The following is a 17,517-nucleotide window of genomic DNA, read 5'->3' as shown; positions in this document are numbered from 1 at the left end:
GTAACTTGTAGACATTGTGAGATGCCTATTCACCACACTGCTCTGGAGCCTTGTTCACCACACTGCTCTGGAGCCTTGTTCACCACACTGCTCTGGAGCCTTGTTCACCACACTGCTCTGGAGCCTTGTTCACCACACTGCTCTGGAGCCTTGTTCACCACACTGCTCTGGAGCCTTATGATTGCACCATTTTCACACTACTGAGCACTGGCCTGGTTACACATCCACCATAGCTGCTGGGACCATATTTCAAAGAATAATGTGAAAAGAAAATAGCACAGAACTGTTCAGGTTGTCTTGATAGTGCAACAAGGGTGTGAGAGCCCTGTGAGAGTTGCCTGGCAGTCAGACACACCTGTGTGCTCTTCCCTTAGGCCTCAACTTTTGACACTGCTGGATCCGAGTTGCACTGCACTGGCCTGGTTTTGTATCTACCATAGTTGCTGTAATCATGCTGGAAAGGCCAGCACAGTACAGTTCAGGTTCGGACAATAGTTTGAAAAGGGTGGCTGTGAGAGCCCTGCTGCTGCCTGGCCTGCCTGGCAGTGGGCTACATTCCTGTGCTCCTCACTGAGGCCTGCACTTTATTCTCCTTTAGTGCTGAGCACAGTCTTCTTGACCTCCTATTAATAGCTTGCAGGCCATTACTTTGCCCTTTGACTTTTTTCCCTACTGTAACCGTAGAACTCACCGGTAAATGTCACATGACATGTGAGCTGTATTTAATCTGCTGAGCGCCACTCCACTCTTCCTTTCTCACTATAAACACTTTACCTCACAGTCCTCTTTTAGCTGGAACAGTGATGGCACTGCGATAGTAATGCATGCTCTCTGGTAGGCCTTCTTGCCTGGTATCAAACCTTAACCAAGTGGCTCTGGTTTCAGTTAATCCCCAACAAAGCAATTATGATGTAATTACTAATGTGTAATGTCGGAGATAATACCTTGTTAATAATGGACTGTGAATGAAAGAGTTTCAAAGTGTAGCAACCACTCTGAGCAGTTAAATGTCACAATGGGCTAATTCCTTCTACATACATGTTCATTTAGTCATGTTTTTCAAGTGTTTCAACGATTGAGTGCAACGTTCGATGACCTCACCACTGCCCTCCTGCGTGTTATTTTTTAGATTTATCAAATAAGAGCGCTGCGTCACGATGACAGCCAGGCCATGTTGATAAACTGCACTACTTTTACTTGATGTGGTGTTCAAACAGTGATTGATGCAATAGAGAAACTAGACCGTGACCTCGCCTGGCCTCTGTCACAACAACCGCATACCCCATGTGCTTCTGGTTGTTGGGCTGGTTGTAACACAATTCCTGGGCAAGAAGTAGCTGAAACATTCCCCCAATAATTTCAGTAGCTCACTTTATTTTTTTGTGCATGTTTTTTTTTGGGGGGGGGGGGGTTGTTGTCTCTTTGTTGGAACATGGGCTGACTCAAGTGCTATGGCATGCTTGCTCATTGCCTTACTGACTTGCAGTTTTAAAAGGGTGGTTCACCACAAACTCAAAGATTGTTAGACATGTTTATATATATGTTAAGTTTGTCCCAACCTATTACATGCACTAGGAGATAAATGTTTTGTCTAGTTCCATCTCATTATTTGATGCCGTACAGAATCAATAAAATCCTCACTGAGAAAACACAACCTACAGTGTCAATGAACCCATGTGTTGTAGACAGACACACGAGTGGCGCAGCAGTCTAAGGCACTGCATCTCAGTGCAAGAGGTGTCACTACAGTCCCTTGTTCAAATCCAAGCTGTATCACATCTGGCCGTGATTGGGAGTCCCATAGGGCGGTGCACACGTCCGGGTTTGGACGGGGTAGGCCATCATTGTAAATAAGACTTGCCTGGTTAAATAAAGGTTACATTTAAAAAACAACAAGAACAGAATGGTCCTAGGGCAGCGGTAGCCAACCCTGTTCCTGGAGTGCCACAGGGACTGCAGGATTTTGTTCCAACTAGGGACAACACCTGGATAGAAGCACAATCATTTCGCTACACCCGCAATAACATCTGCTAAACACATGTATGTGACCAATAAAATTTGATTTGACACCTGACTAACTGAGTTAATTGATCAGTTCAGTGATCGCCTAAATTCAACACACCTGGTCTTCCAAGTCGGTTAAATCAAAAACATTAACTTTAGGACTAGGGTTGCCTACTGTTGTATCTGAGACAAAAAGTTGTTTATTAATTTAAAGCTGCAATATGTCACTTTTTGGGAGACTGACCAAATTCACATAGAAGTGTGAGTTATAGATCTGTCATTCTCATTGAAAGCAGCTCTAAGAAGTGGTAAATCTCTTCTGTGTGTTATTTCTTAAGTTTTGTTTTTTCTTTGTACATAAGCTTTAAAAAGCTGAAAATACTATATTATTGGTTATAGAGAATATTTTTAACAGCGATTTAGATGGTACAATGATTCTCTCTACACTATACTTGCTTGTTTTGTCACAAACTGAAATTAGGCAAACTATTAGATACTGCATCTTAGTTGTATTTTGGTCCTAATGTTGACATGATGCCATGATTGAGGCATAAATACATTGTGGCATCAGACTTCTTTTGAGCATTGTTTATTTTATGCGCCAGGCCTTGAATCGAAGTCCAGTACTGTCCGTTTAAATCTAGAAGTGGGAAGGCCCTAACCAAGGGGGAACTTGCGAGTGTGTACGTGTGGCAGCTGTGCGTTCGCCTCAACCGAATACGCGGATCACACGGGCTGTCAACCTTTTGTGGAAAATGACGAAAGTCACAGTAGTCAAAACCAAGGCTTATTCCGACCAGAAGCCTGGCACGAGTGGACTGAGGAAAAGGGTGACAGTCTTTCAAACGAATGAACACTATGCGGAGAACTTCATTCAAAGCATTATCTCTTGCATCGAACCAGCGGAGCGTCAGCCTGGACTGCTCGTAGTGGGAGGCGATGGAAGGTTTTTCATGAAAGATGCCATTCAGTTGATCATCCAGATCGCCGCTGCCAATGGGGTCAGTAATAATACCATGTTTATCCACCTGTAGTGGCTAAGACATGACGGAAACCTAGGCCTCACCCCCAAACATGTATACCATTAGCAGCTAGCCTAGCGTCTTTGACAGCTCAGTGTGGACAGCGACAGTCACTGGTACATTGTAGCGCTTCATCAGTTTTGAAGTTTGGCGGATACATTGTTGCCAATGCCGGTAAGTTATTTTATTTTGTCGTAAGGCTGAGAGAATTTTGCCATTTTAATGCTAATTTCCTGCAGTTTTACACTTTGTCATGGTGTAGAGCATTTGTTTCACTGATTTATAGCTGATCTCATGTTTTTATTCACAGTTTGCCATGAGGCTGAGAGAACATTTAGCAGATTCAAAGCAAATTTCCAGCTATTCTACAAATGTTGCTATCATATGCTAGATGGGGGCCCCTGACCTGGCCCCTCCTTCGTTAACAGAACTGAGGGGAAACAGTGCCTGCCATCGTTAACAGAACTGAGGGGAAACAGTGCCTGCCATCGTTAACAGAACTGAGGGGAAACAGTGCCTGCCATCGTTAACAGAACTGAGGGGAAACAGTGCCTGCCATCGTTAACAGAACTGAGGGGAAACAGTGCCTGCCATCGTTAACAGAACTGAGGGGAAACAGTGCCTGCCATCGTTAACAGAACTGAGGGGAAACAGTGCCTGCCATCGTTAACAGAACTGAGGGAATGCATTGTCCGACAGGCTGTGGGTGAAGAACCCTGTCTACCGTTGTCCTTGCTAGCTTCCGTTGTCACCCCCGCCTCTTCTTCTGTGGGGTTTATCAGCAGTTGGCATTCAAAGTTATGGTGCATTACTTCCATCTAATTTACTGGAGCCCTCCCGTCTGTGTACTGGAGTCCTAGCTTAAAAATGGACCAATAGAAGTATGAGGGGTACATGCAGATGCAGGAAGGCCCATATGCAGGAGCGCCCTGAATTGCAGGCCACAATTGCACCCTTCTCGCTGAAAACCGAATGTGGGAACTCCGCTCTGACGTTTCTTTTTAGCCCTGGTACCTTAGGTTATTTCAACCGTAGTCTGAGTTTCCAAATAAAAGTTGTGCTTACTGACCTCACTGATCTTTTGATGAAGTGCACAGAGGGGAGATGGCATGGTACCCTTGCCCTTTCCCACGTTGATGAAAAACACTACAACATTCCTTTCCCATTATGTAGCCTAAACAGTCAGTGGGCACTCTTCCCTGCCATGCATGTTTAGTATACGAACAAAGACAGCGGTTCTCTGCAAGGTTGTAGTAATCGGGAAAAAGTGCAGCATTGAGGAATTGTTTCATACGGAGACTGTCAGTGGCACAGCCGGGTTCTGTTCATTCCCTCTGCGACTTTAGAGGAAAGGGGGGTGTGGTGGTGTGCTGTCACGTAGCCTCCTGGCTGAACACAATGTTCAGACAGACCAACGTCATTATCACACCATATAGCTCCAATATTATCTGTCCCATAGAATCCTGCACAAAATGAACATGATAAGAACTCTTCTCTATATGCATCTTAGTCATGATGTATACCATATTGCTTCTTTTATTTGTGACCTACAGTACCAGTCAAAAGTTTGGACACACATACTCATTTAAGGGTTTTCTTCATTTGTACTATTTTCTACATTGTAGAATAATAGTGAAGACATCAAAACTACGAAATAACACATGGCATCATGTAGTAACCAAAAAAGTGTTAAACAAATCAAAATATATTTTATATGAGACTATTCAAAGTAGCCACCCTTTGCCTTAATGACATATTTGCATACTCTTGGCATTCTCTCAACCAGCTTCGCCTGGAATGCTTTTCCAGGGAGTTCCCACATATGCTGAGCACTTGTTGGCTGCTTTTCCATCACTCTGTGGTCCAACTCATCCCAAACCATCTCAATTGGGTAGAGGTCAGAATACCCCACCAACCCCCCCCCCCCCCCCCCCCCCCATACCAGGGTTTCCCAAACTCGGTCCTGGGGCCCCAGTTCGGTGCACGTTTTGGTTTTTGCCCTAGCACTACACAACTGATTCAAATAATCAAAGCTTGATGATGACATAGTTATTTGAATCAGCTGTTTAGTGCTAGGGCAAAAAACAAAACATGCACCTGGGGGGGGCCCCAGGACAGAGTTTAGGAAAACCCTGCCCTAGACATTGTTTACTTTCCATACTCTCCCATGTCACTCAGTTGCTTGTTTAGCGCCCACATAGGAGCCTGACACTCTGAGTACACTCCTCTTCTATTTTCATCCTTACGTGTGTCGACTGGATAGGTCAATGTAATATATAGGACTTACAGTTTAATATATAAAACATGACATCGGAGAATGATAATGTTCTCTCCATCCCTTCCTCCCTGCAGATAGGCCACCTGGTCATTGGTCAGAATGGCATCATGTCCACCCCCGCTGTGTCCTGTGTGATCCGCAAGCTCCAAGCCGTGGGAGGAATCATCCTCACGGCCAGCCACAACCCCGGTGGCCCTAAAGGAGACTTTGGCATCAAGTACAACATCGCCTCCGGAGGTGAGATGGGACAGGAGGGAGAGGAGAGGAGAGGGAGGGGAAGGAGAGAGATGAATTGGAGAGGTTGAAGACAGGAAGGGGATAAACAGGGAATCGAGGAGAGAGACTGGAACTAGAGACAGGAGAGGGAGACATGGGGAAGAGGAGGGAGACAAGGAAGGGAAAAAAAGAGGCCTTCAGGGGAAAGCCATAGGGGGAGAAAGGCCAGTGAGAGATGGGGTAACATTTAAACTTTACTTAGCCTACCTTTGTTACGAAGATGGAGGAAGTTTCAGGATAGAATGAGCACACAATCCAATCAGTAATTTTATGACAAAGTTTAGGATGCCTAGTGATGGAGCGTGGCTGTTTTACATAAGATTTCTCTAGCCTCTTCCTTATCCTCCTCTCCTGACTGTATGTGTCTGTCCCCAGGTCCTGCGCCTGAGGGAATCACAGACAAAATATTCCAGATCAGCAAGAGCCTAACAGAGTACCACATCTGCCCCGACCTCAAGGTTGACATCTCCAAGATCGGCAAGCAGACCTTTGAGGTGGACACATTCAAGCCCATGACAGGTACAGCAGGATGGGCAGGAATTTTTCTTAACTGACTGGGATGGGTTAGCTTGGAGAGCAAACCTGGGAGAAGCTCACTGGTACAAATCCTTGGGCAAGGCACTCAAGTTCAGGTGTATTATTGCGATCAGTAAAGTATGTGCATGTCTTCTAGTTGTATGTCTTCTCCTAAGTCTAGAAACAGGCTACATAAGCAATAAGGCACAAGGGGGTGTGGTATATGGCCAATATACCACAGCTAAGGGCTGTTCTTAGGCGTGATGCGTAGTGCCTGTATACAGGCACCCTTAGCCGTGGTATATTGGCCATATACCACAAACCCCCGAGGTGCCCTCTTGCTATTATAAACTGGTTACCAACGTTTTGTCATACACCTGGTGTATGGTCTGATATAACACGGCTTTCGGCCAATCAACATTCAGGGCTCGACCCACCCAGTTTCTAATAGTTAGTACATCTAATCTATCCTAACTGCTGTTTGTCCTCTACAGTGGAGGTCGTGGACTCTGTGGAGTCCTACGCTGAGATGCTGAGGGGAATCTTCGACTTCAATGCCCTAAAACAGCTTGTGTCTGGAGCCAATCACATTAAAGTCCGTCTGGACGCCATGCACGGAGGTACTCTATATATACTGTAGATCACTGAGCCTCTCAGCTGACTGCTGTATGATACCACAGGTCCCTCTATTGACTGATCATTTGTGCTTGTAATGCCTTGTCTAAATGTTTGTGCTATAGCATTAGCTACAAGGTAGAGATGGTGGCAGGTAGCCTAACGATTACGAGCGTTGGGCCAGTAATCGAATCCCTGAGCTGACTAGGTGAAAAATCTGTCTGTGCCCTTGAGCAAGGCACTTAACCCTAATTGTTCCTGTAAGTCACTCTGTATTAGAGCGTCTGCTAAATGACTAAAATGTAATGAATTAGATTCCTGCTCTCAGTAATGTTTATCTTCAGTACTGCGTGACTTATTGTCCAATAGTCTGATTTCTCAACAATGCTGTTTTCAGTTCAGATAGATTCCCAGCAGCCACGCAATGCACTGTACGGCCACGCAATGCTCTGTACGGCCACGCAATGCTCTGTACGGCCACGCAATGCACTGTACGGCCACGCAATGCACTGTACGGCCACGCAATGCTCTGTACGGCCACGCAATGCTCTGTACGGCCACGCAATGCTCTGTACGGCCACGCAATGCTCTGTACGGCCACGCAATGCTCTGTACGGCCACGCAATGCTCTGTACGGCCACGCAATGCTCTGTACGGCCACGCAATGCTCTGTACGGCCACGCAATGCTCTGTACGGCCACGCAATGCTCTGTACGGCCACGCAATGCACTGTACGGCCACGCAATGCACTGTACGGCCACGCAATGCACTGTACGGCCACGCAATGCACTGTACGGCCACGCAATGCACTGTACGGCCACGCAATGCTCTGTACGGCCACGCAATGCTCTGTACGGCCACGCAATGCTCTGTACGGCCACGCAATGCTCTGTACGGCCACGCAATGCTCTGTACGGCCACGCAATGCTCTGTATGGCCACACCTCTATTCATGATAAACTTTACCCCTTCAGTGGTTGGACCCTACGTGAAGAAGATCGTCTGTGAGGAGTTGGGCGCTGCCGACGACGGTGCCTTCAACTGTGTCCCCAAGGAGGACTTTGGTGGTCATCACCCTGACCCCAATCTGACCTACGCCTCTGACCTGGTCAATGCCATGAAGGGAGGAGAGTACGACCTCGGAGCCGCCTTTGATGGTGACGGTGTAAGTTGACAGTCGGGGGAACCAGTTCAAGATTTCAGCCCCATCTCATCCTTGCATAGTTCAAATTCAGGCTCCAGGTCTTGTTCATCACTCTGCTGAAGGAAGCCTGGAATCGAGGCTATTCCATGCATGACCCGTGTCCATAGTACCAGTCCTTGAATCATCCCACATTCCAAACCTCTTTATATCTCCTGCAGTCTGTTCAGATGCTGAACTCTCCTCTGCTCTGCTCTCCTCTGCTCTGCTCTCCTACCCTCTGCTCTCCTACCCTCTGCTCTCCTACCCTCTGCTCTCCTACCCTCTGCTCTCCTACCCTCTGCTCTCCTCTCCTACCCTCTGCTCTCCTCTCCTGCCCTCTGCTCTCTTCTACTGCCCTCTGCTCTCTACTCCTACCCTCTGCTCTCTACTCCTACCCTCTGCTCTCCTCTCCTGCCCTCTGCTCTCTTCTACTGCCCTCTGCTCTCTACTCCTACCCTCTGCTCTCTACTCCTACCCTCTGCTCTCTACTCCTACCCTCTGCTCTCCTACCCTCTGTTCTCCTCAGGATCGTAACATGGTCCTTGGAAAGCATGGCTTCTTTGTCAACCCCTCTGACTCTGTGGCCATCATTGCAGCCAACATCACTTGCATCCCCTACTTCCAGAAGACTGGGGTCAAAGGTCTGGCCCGCAGCATGCCCACCAGCGGAGCTCTGGACAAGTGAGCCTAACGTCCACTCCACACAGTCCATTCCTAGCTTCTTCTTGATTGTGCCTTTAATGTTTATTTATGACATTTATTTTACTGGGACAGTGCACATTAATCAGTATTTCAGTTTCCTCGTTAATGTTTAACTGGTGAAGTTAGCAAAATAGCTAATTTGAATATCCTATCGCTGTCCCTCAGTGTGGCTAAAGCCTTGAAGATGAATCTGTATGAGACTCCTACTGGCTGGAAGTTCTTTGGCAACCTGATGGACGCTGGCAAGCTGTCTCTGTGCGGAGAGGAGAGCTTCGGCACTGGTGAGTTAGGAGGACCGGGATCTTAACGTTATCTGACCAGGGCCATGGCAGAACTAAAGACAGACACTCACTAAAACAACACACACATTTGTTTACATTGTCAGTTGTGTTATGAACTTTGTTATTACCAGCCTCCAGCCACATGGCATGATTTTTGTTAAGCTTACCAGCCTACATAGTGAGCATTGCTCTCTTTTCCAAAGACCAGCGTTCTAGTTGTACAGCATAATGTAGCTTTGTATGCAGTATATCAGCTCTAGTAGTTTGATAAAGAGAGTCAGTGGTGTTGCATCGTTGCAGTCAGTTGGGCAAGGCATTGTGGTAAGATGTTTATACATATCTTACCCACCACCGTCCTTCCCATCCTCTTCATTGTTTACCAAAGGCTCTGATCACATCCGTGAGAAGGACGGCTTGTGGGCGGTGCTGGCCTGGATGTCCATCCTAGCCCACAGGAAGCAGAGTGTGGAGGAGATCATGAAAGACCACTGGAACAAATTTGGCAGGAACTTCTTCACCAGGTTAATGGTTGAACTCTGCTGCCCTCCAGTGGTGCAGTCAAATCAAATTGTATTTGTCACATACACATGGTTAGCAGATGTTAATGCAAGTGTCACAAAATGCTTGTGCTTCTAGTTCCGACCGGGCAGTAATATCTAACAAGTAATCTAACAATTTCACAACTACCTTATACACACAAGTGTAAAGGAGTGAATAAGAATATGTACATATAAATATATGGATAGATGCAGTAGATGGTATAGAGTACAGTATATACATGAGTAATGTAGGGTATGTAAACATTATATAAAGTGGCATTGTTTAAGTGACTAGTGATACATTTATTGCATCCAATTATTAAAGTGGCTAGAGATTTGAGTGGCTGCTGCCAACATAGAGACTCAATGTTACTGATGGCTGTTTAACAGTCTGATGGCCTTGAGATAGAAGCTGTTTTTCAGTCTCTCGGTTCCAGCTTTGATGTACCTGTACTGACCTCGCCTTCTGGATGATAGCGGGGTGAACAGGCAGTGGCTCGGGTGGTTGTTGTCCTTGGTGATCTTTTTGGCCTTCCTGTGACATCGGGTGCTGTAGGTGTCCTGGAGGGCAGGTAGCTTGCCCCCGGTGATGCGTTGTGCAGACCTCTCTACCCTCTGGAGAGCCTTACGGTTGTGGGCGGAGCAGTTGCTGTACAAGCCCGACAGGATGCTCTCGATTGTGCATCTGTAAAAGTTTGAGTGTTTTTGGTGACAATCCAAATTTCTTCAGCCTCCTGAAGTTGAAGAGGCGCTGTTGCACCTTCTTCACCAAGCTGTCTGTGTGGGTGGACCATTTCAGTTTGTCCTTGATGTGTTCGCTGAGGAACTTAAAACTTTCCACCCTCTCCACTAATGTCCCGTCGATGTGGATGGGGGGGTGTTCCCTCTGCTGTTTCCTGAAGTCCATGATCATCTCCTTTGTTTTGTTGACATTGAGTGTGAGGTTATTTTCCTGACACCACACTCCGAGGGCCCTCACCTCCTCCCTGTAGGCTGTCTCGTCATTGTTGGTAATCAAGCCTACCACTGTAGTGTCGTCTGCAAACTTGATGATTGAGTTGGAGGCGTGCATGGCCACGCAGTCACGGGTGAACAGGGAGTACAGGAGAGGGCTGAGAACACACCCTTGTGGAGATGTTGTTTCCTAACCTCACCACCTGGGGGCAGCCTGTCAAAGTCCAGGACCCAGTTGCACAGGGCGGGGTCGAGACTAGAGGTCGACTGATTTATGATTTTTCAACACCGATACTGATTATTGGAGGACCAAAAAAAGCCGATACCGATTAATTTTTTTATTTAAATTTTTTTTTAAATGATTTTTATATTTTTAATTTTTCTTTTAATTTATTTTCTTTTAATTTATTTTTAAAATTGTCTTTAATTTTTTCCATATTTGTATTTATTTTATTTATTTATTTAAACAAATAATTTGTTTTTGTTGTAATAATGACATTTACAACAATACTGAATGAACACTTATTTTAACTTAATATAATACATCGATATAATCAATTTGGCCTCAAATAAATAATGAAACATGTTCAATTTGGTCTAAATAATGCAAAAACAAAGTGTTGGAGAAGAAAGTAAAAGTGCAATATGTGCCATGTAAAAAAAGCTGTTTAAGTTCCTTGCTCAGAACATGGGAACATATGAAAGCTGGTGGTTCCTTTTAACATGAGTCTTCAATATTCCCAGGTAAGAAGTTTTAGGTTGTAGTTATTATAGGAATTATAGGACTATTTCTCTCTATACCATTTGTATTTCCTATACCTTTGACTATTGGATGTTCTTATAGGCACTTTAGTATTGCCAGTGTAACAGTACAGCTTCCGTCCCTCTCCTCGCTCCTACCTGGGCTCGAACCAGGAACACATCGACAACAATCACCCTCGAAGCATCGTTACCCATCGCTCCACAAAAGCCCCGGGCCTTGCAGAGCAAGGGGAACAACTACTTCAAGGTCTCAGAGCGAGTTACGTCACCGATTGAAACGCTATTAACGCGCACCCCGCTAACTAGCTAGCCATTTCACATCGGTTACACCAGCCTAATCTCGGGAGTGGATAGGCTTGAAGTCATCAACAGCTCAATGCTTGAAGCACAGGGAAGAGCTGCTGGCAAACACACGAAAGTGCTGTTTGAATGAATGCTTACGAGCCTGCTGGTGCCTATCACCGCTCAGTCAGACTGCTATATCAAATCATAGACTTAATTACAACATAATAACACACAGAAATACGAGCCTTATGTCATTAATATAGTCAAATCCGGAAACTATCATTTAAAAAAACAAAACGTTTATTCTTTGAGTGAAATACGGAACCGTTCCGTATTTTATCTAACGGGTGGCATCCCTAAGTCTAAATATTCCTGTTACATTGCACAACCTTCAATGTTATGTCATAATTACGTAAAATTCTGGCAAATTAGTTAACAACGAGCCAGGCGGCCCAAACTGCTGCATATAGCCTGACTGTTGCACAGAACGCAAGGGAAGTGACACAATTTCCCTAGTTAAAAGAAATTCACGTTAGCAGGCAATATTAACTAAATATGCAGGTTTAAAAATATATACTTGTGTATTGATTTTAAGAAAGGCATTGATGTTTATGGTCAGGTACACATTGGTGCAACGACAGTGCTTTTTTCGCAAATGTGCTTGTTAAATAACCGTTTTGCGAAGTAGGCTATGATTCAATGATAACTTAACAGGCACCGCATCGATTATATGCAACACAGGACAAGGTAGATAACTACACTCTGATCAGTCCCTACACCCAAAAAAGGGCACTGCGTTCATCCACCTCTGGCCTGCTCGCCTCCCTGCCTCTGCGGAAGCACAGTTCCCGCTCAGCCCAGTCAAAACTGTTCGCTGCTCTGGCACCCCAATGGTGGAACATGATCCCTCACGACGCTAGGACAGCGGAGTCAATCACCACCTTCCGGAGACACCTGAAACCCCACCTCTTTAAGGAATACCTGGGATAGGATAAAGTAATCCTTCTACCCCCCCCCACCCCCCAAAAAATATATAGATGTACTATTGTAAAGTGGTTGTTCCACTGGATATCATAAGGTGAATGCACCAATTTGTAAGTCGCTCTGGATAAGAGCGTCTGCTAAATGACGTAAATGTACACATGGTTGATGATATTACTAGTTTAACTAGTGATTATGTTAAGATTGATTGTTTTTTATAAGATAAGTTTAATGCTAGCTAGCACCTTACCTTGGCTCCTTGCTGCACTCGCATAACAGGTAGTCAGCCTGCCACGCAGTCTCCTCGTGGAGTGCAATGTAATCGGCCATGATCGGTGTCCCAAAATACCGATTGTTATGAAAACTTGAAATCGGCCCTAATTAATCGGCCATTCAGATTTAATTGGTCGACCTCTAGTCGAGACCCTGGGTCTCGAGCTTAATGACGAGTTTGGAGGGTACTATGTTGTTAAATGCTGAGCTGTAGTCGATGAACAGTATTCTTACATAGGTATTCCTCTTGTCCAGATGGGTTAGGGCAGTGTGATTGCAATTGCGTCATCTGTGGACCTATTGGGGCGGTAAGCAAATTGGAGTGGGTCTAGGGTGTCGGGTAGGGTGGAGGTGATATGATCCTTGACTAGTCTCTCGAAGCACTTCATGATGACGGAATTGAGTGCTACAGGGCCGTAGTTATTTAGCTCAGTTACCTTAGCTTGCTTGGGAACAGGAACAATGGTGGCCCTCTTGAAGCATGTGGGAACAGGAGACTGGGATAGGGATTGATTGAATATGTCCATAAACACACCAGCCAGCTGGTCTGCGCATGCTCTGAGGACGCGGCTAGGGATGTCGCCTGAGCCGGCAGCCTTGCGAGTGTTAATACATTTAAATGTTTTACTCACGTGAATCCACAGGTTTTGGTAGCGGGCCGTGTCGGTGGCACTGTATTGTCCTCAAAGCGAGCAAAGAAGTTGTTTAGTTTGTCTGGGAGCAAGTCTTCGGTGTCCGCGACGGGGCTGGTTTTATTTTTGTAGTCCGTGATTGACTGTAGACCCTGCCACATACGTCTCGTGTATGAGCTGTTGAATTGTGACAACTTTGTCTCTATACTGACGCTGAGCTTGTTTGATTGCCTTGCGGCGGGAATAGCTACACTGTTTGTATTCGGTCACGTTTCCGGTCGCCTTGCCATGATTAAAAGCAGTGGTTCGCGCTCTCAGTTTTGCTCGAATGCTGCCATCAATCCACGGTTTCTGGTTGGTGAAGGTTTTAATAGTCACCGTGGGTACAACATCACCGATGCACTTGCTAATAAACTTGCTCACTGAATCAGCGTATACATCAATGTTGTTGTCTGAGGCTATCCAGAACATACCCCAGTCCACGTGATCGAAGCAATCTTGAAGCGTGGAATCAGATTGGTCGGACCAGCGTTGGACAGACCTGAGCACGGGCGTTTCCTGCACGGGCGTTTCCTCCACGGGCGTTTCCTGCAGTCTGTCTGGCTCAGGGCCACATTGTATAGGACAGGAATGTGTTTTCTCATATACTAGTAGAGTTCTTAGAACTATTGTTAGGTTTTCTTTTATATCAAGTTCTTTAATGATAGCCTTCATCAATGTTCATTAGGTGATCCATTTGATTATTTTAACACCACTCATCTCTTGGAGCATGCACATATTGACAGCTGAGAGCTCCTATTTAGTCTTCATATTAAGACCCCCCCCCCCCCGTCTACACCAGGTGTAACTCCCGTCCCGTCGACACCAGGTCTAACCCTAACCCCCTTCCTGTCTACATCAAGTCTAACCACCCCCCATCCCGTCTACACCAGGTATGATTATGAAGAAGTGGAATCAGACAAAGCCAACACCATGATCAAGGAGCTTGAGGCTAAGATGTTTGACAAGTCCTTTGTGGGCCAGAAGTTTTCATCGGGAGATAAGAGCTACGAGGTGGCTGTCTCTGACAACTTTGCCTACACCGACCCTGTGGACGGCAGCGTCTCCAAGAACCAGGTGAGAGACGGGACCAAAAAGGCATCTAGAGAGAGGCATCCCAGCATGGGATATGGGTGTGGTGGATACAATTCTGTCAGTACATGTTCATGATAAAGAGTGATGGATAGTTATGACAATATTATTAATGTGATATTAATAGTTCATAGAATGATGGATGACCAGCACATTTCCTGCAAATAAAGACTAAGCATCACTAGAGGCACATATAATAATTAGTTCTGCTCCATATTCCCAGTATATTGAGTTCTTCCTTAGTAATCTCTCTCTCTGTGTCGCTCAGGGTCTGAGGATCGTCTTCTCCGACGGCTCCAGGATCATCTTTCGTCTCAGTGGGACAGGCAGTGCCGGTGCGACCGTCAGGCTCTACATAGACAGCTATGAGAAGGACCCCGCCAAAATCTATGGCGACGCACAGGTGAGACCTGGGGTTGAGGAGCAGCAGGGCTCTTCTCTGATTGGATGTGACAGGGTCATTTTAGAGGCACAGTGGGGAAGCTCTTGTACTTGTTATGACGATTCAATGGAGGATTAAGTATTTCTACCCCCCCCCCCCCCCCCCCCCCCCACACACACACACACACACACAAGCCTGGCAGCCAGCTTGTTTTGGGTTTTTCAGGTCCAACAACAGTGCCTTTCAGAATTCTTAGTTGACTTGAAGGAATGTTTGGCTAAGAGTTGAGTCATGGTTGATATCAGGCCATGGTGAAAAATAAGGTCGAAAAGCAGAGTTGACACTTGATAAAATCATTCTGAGTGGTCTGGGCAGGAGAGACAGAATGATGGAGTGAGAAAGAGAAACTGACAGAATGATGGAGGAAAAAAAATCAAAAAAATCCCTGATAATCATTTTGGATAAGGAGGCCCTCTATGGCATGGATTCATTTAGGATCATTTCTATTGCTTACAAATCTAAAAGGATTGGATAGGTGAAAGCATTATAGTAGCAGCTCAGCTTGGCTTGTTCCAGGGCTAGTTGGACTCATGTGTTCAAACTGTAACATAGAAGTCAGTGGGGTTATAGGAAGACGCTATGACCGAGTGAGACTGGAGTGTAATGTTGACAGTTTGGCTTCCTCAGGTCATGCTGAAACCTCTGGTGGAGATTGCGCTGAAGATCTCTGGGCTCCATGAGAAGACCGGCCGCACCGGGCCCACTGTGATCACATAGACTGCTGGCCCTGCCCCCCCACTGTGATCTCAGACTGCTGGCCCTGCCCCCCCACTGTGATCTCATAGACTGCTGGCCCTGCCCCCCCACTGTGATCACATAGACTGATAGCCCTGTCCCCCCACTGTGATCACATAGACTGATAGCCCTGCCCCCCCCCCACTGTGATCAGACTGCGAGCTCCTGTCCCCCCACTGTGATCACATAGACTGATAGCCCTGCCCCCCCCACTGTGATCAGACTGCTAGCCCTGTCACACCCTTCCAGGTAACTCAGTCCTATCAAACCTTTAACTGTTCCACTTGTGCCTCTGAAGAACAACCTCACCTCACTTGTACCATAAAGCCATCCAAACAAAGGCTTAAAATGTAATGCTGCCATTCACCATGAATAAAACATCCTTACAAAAAAATATTGTCGCACTCGTGTGTATGTATTTGGGCGATATTAAATATATATTTAAATATACGTTGAAATATATATTTATTAGAATTTATTATGGAAGACACAAAGGCAGTATGAACAGTCAGTTTTGTTGTCCGTAGCATTCTACATTTAAGACAGACACCCCACCACCATGCCCGGAGTCAGTGACCAATGTCAATCTCTCCCGGCATGCCTGATCTAGCCAATCAGCTGAGAGATCAGTGCTAGGATGTGATTATGGTGGCGAGATCAGTCAACCAGCTTGCGGACATACACAGTCAATTTTGATGCCAGAGGGCCTGATTTGGGGGCAATCAAACTACGGAAACACCGGAGGAGCTTAATGATGCTGCATGTGTAGAGGTAAAACATTACTGTGCTGCAGCCATGCAGAGGTTAAACAAACAGCTCCTGGCATCAGGCGGGTCTAAGCCTCTTAGGGCCTCTCTGAAGAGGAGATCATTGACTTCTGGGCTTGGAGGTATCAGATAGACATATTCCCCCTCTTACCCTAATCTCTCTGCTCTCATCCCCCTCTCCTATTCTTCTAAATGTTCTCTCTCTTTCTCTTTCTCTCTCTCTTCCCACCACAAATACCAGGCCAGGGGTGTCTGTCAGCAGACAGTGTGTGATCGAGCATTGAGGTAGCCAGAACTAGCCAGCCCTTCACAGGGCCAGGGGAGACGGGAGTGGGTGGAGTGATGGCCTCTTAGTGGAGACACTGTTCTGCATATGAACATGGTAAGTTATTCTATCCTCTGTCAACAAACCAGCCAAGAAGTGCAGGATGGATCAGAATGGGTTCTGTCCAGAGTCAATGTGGGAGAGGGAGTATTTCCAAAAGGTAAAGTCTTTCCAAAGACATTCCTGGGTTGCGTCCTAAATGACACCTTATGGGCCCTGGTCTAAAGCAGTGCACGACATAGGGAATAGGGTGCCATTTGGGACACAGTCCTGAACAGGAATAGAAGACACATTTAATCTACTCCTCCAGTTCTCTGCAGGGTAATGTACTCAATAATCGGATAGTCACCATTACACTGGGTGATCTGTGTGTGTAAGTCTCTTATTGAGATGATCTTCTAGCCAGATGACAGAAAGCTAAGTAAGAGACTTCTACTGAAGGAAAATACAGTTCCAGAACTTCCAACTAGTGAGGGAAAATACAGTTCCAGAACTTCCAGCTAGTGAGGGGAAATACAGTTCCAGAACTTCCAGCTAGTGAGGGAAAATACAGTTCCAGAACTTCCAACTAGTGAGGGAAAATACAGTTCCAGAACTTCCAGCTAGTGAGGGGAAATACAGTTCCAGAACTTCCAGCTAGTGAGGGAAAATACAGTTCCAGAACTTCCAGCTAGTGAGGGAAAATACAGTTCCAGAACTTCCAGCTAGTGAGGGAAAATACAGTTCCAGAACTTCCAGCTAGTGAGGGAAAATACAGTTCCAGAACTTCCAACTGGTGAGGGGAAATACAGTTCCAGAACTTCCAGCTGGTGAGG

At 46.0% G+C, this 17,517-nt stretch overlaps 1 protein-coding gene across 1 annotated transcript; it reads left to right on the top strand.

Moving 5' to 3' along the window:
- Window positions 1-2,659: 2,659 nt before the first annotated feature.
- Window positions 2,660-16,004, top strand: pgm1 (phosphoglucomutase 1). Its single transcript, XM_029707978.1, has 11 exons — window positions 2,660-3,005; window positions 5,379-5,541; window positions 5,956-6,099; window positions 6,591-6,716; window positions 7,685-7,875; window positions 8,420-8,574; window positions 8,761-8,876; window positions 9,262-9,397; window positions 14,235-14,418; window positions 14,702-14,836; window positions 15,503-16,004. Exons 1-11 carry the CDS (start codon window positions 2,760-2,762, stop codon window positions 15,590-15,592), a joined length of 1,686 nt encoding a protein of 561 aa, XP_029563838.1. The 5' UTR covers window positions 2,660-2,759; the 3' UTR covers window positions 15,593-16,004.
- The last annotated feature ends 1,513 nt before the right edge of the window (window positions 16,005-17,517 follow it).

This window comes from Salmo trutta, chromosome 22 (genome assembly GCF_901001165.1).
Source record: "Salmo trutta chromosome 22, fSalTru1.1, whole genome shotgun sequence".
Classification (NCBI taxonomy): Eukaryota; Metazoa; Chordata; class Actinopteri; order Salmoniformes; family Salmonidae; genus Salmo; species Salmo trutta.
This window is presented reverse-complemented; position numbering and strand designations above follow the sequence as displayed.

Excerpts from the sequence above, each read along its gene's own strand:
- pgm1 (XM_029707978.1), top strand. The coding sequence starts at position 2,760 with ATGACGAAAGTCACAGTAGTCAAAACCAAGGCTTATTCCGACCAGAAG. Across the intron at positions 7,876-8,419 it reads CCGCCTTTGATGGTGACGGT|GATCGTAACATGGTCCTTGG; the intron begins GTAAGTTGACAG and ends TGTTCTCCTCAG. Across the intron at positions 14,837-15,502 it reads AAATCTATGGCGACGCACAG|GTCATGCTGAAACCTCTGGT; the intron begins GTGAGACCTGGG and ends TGGCTTCCTCAG.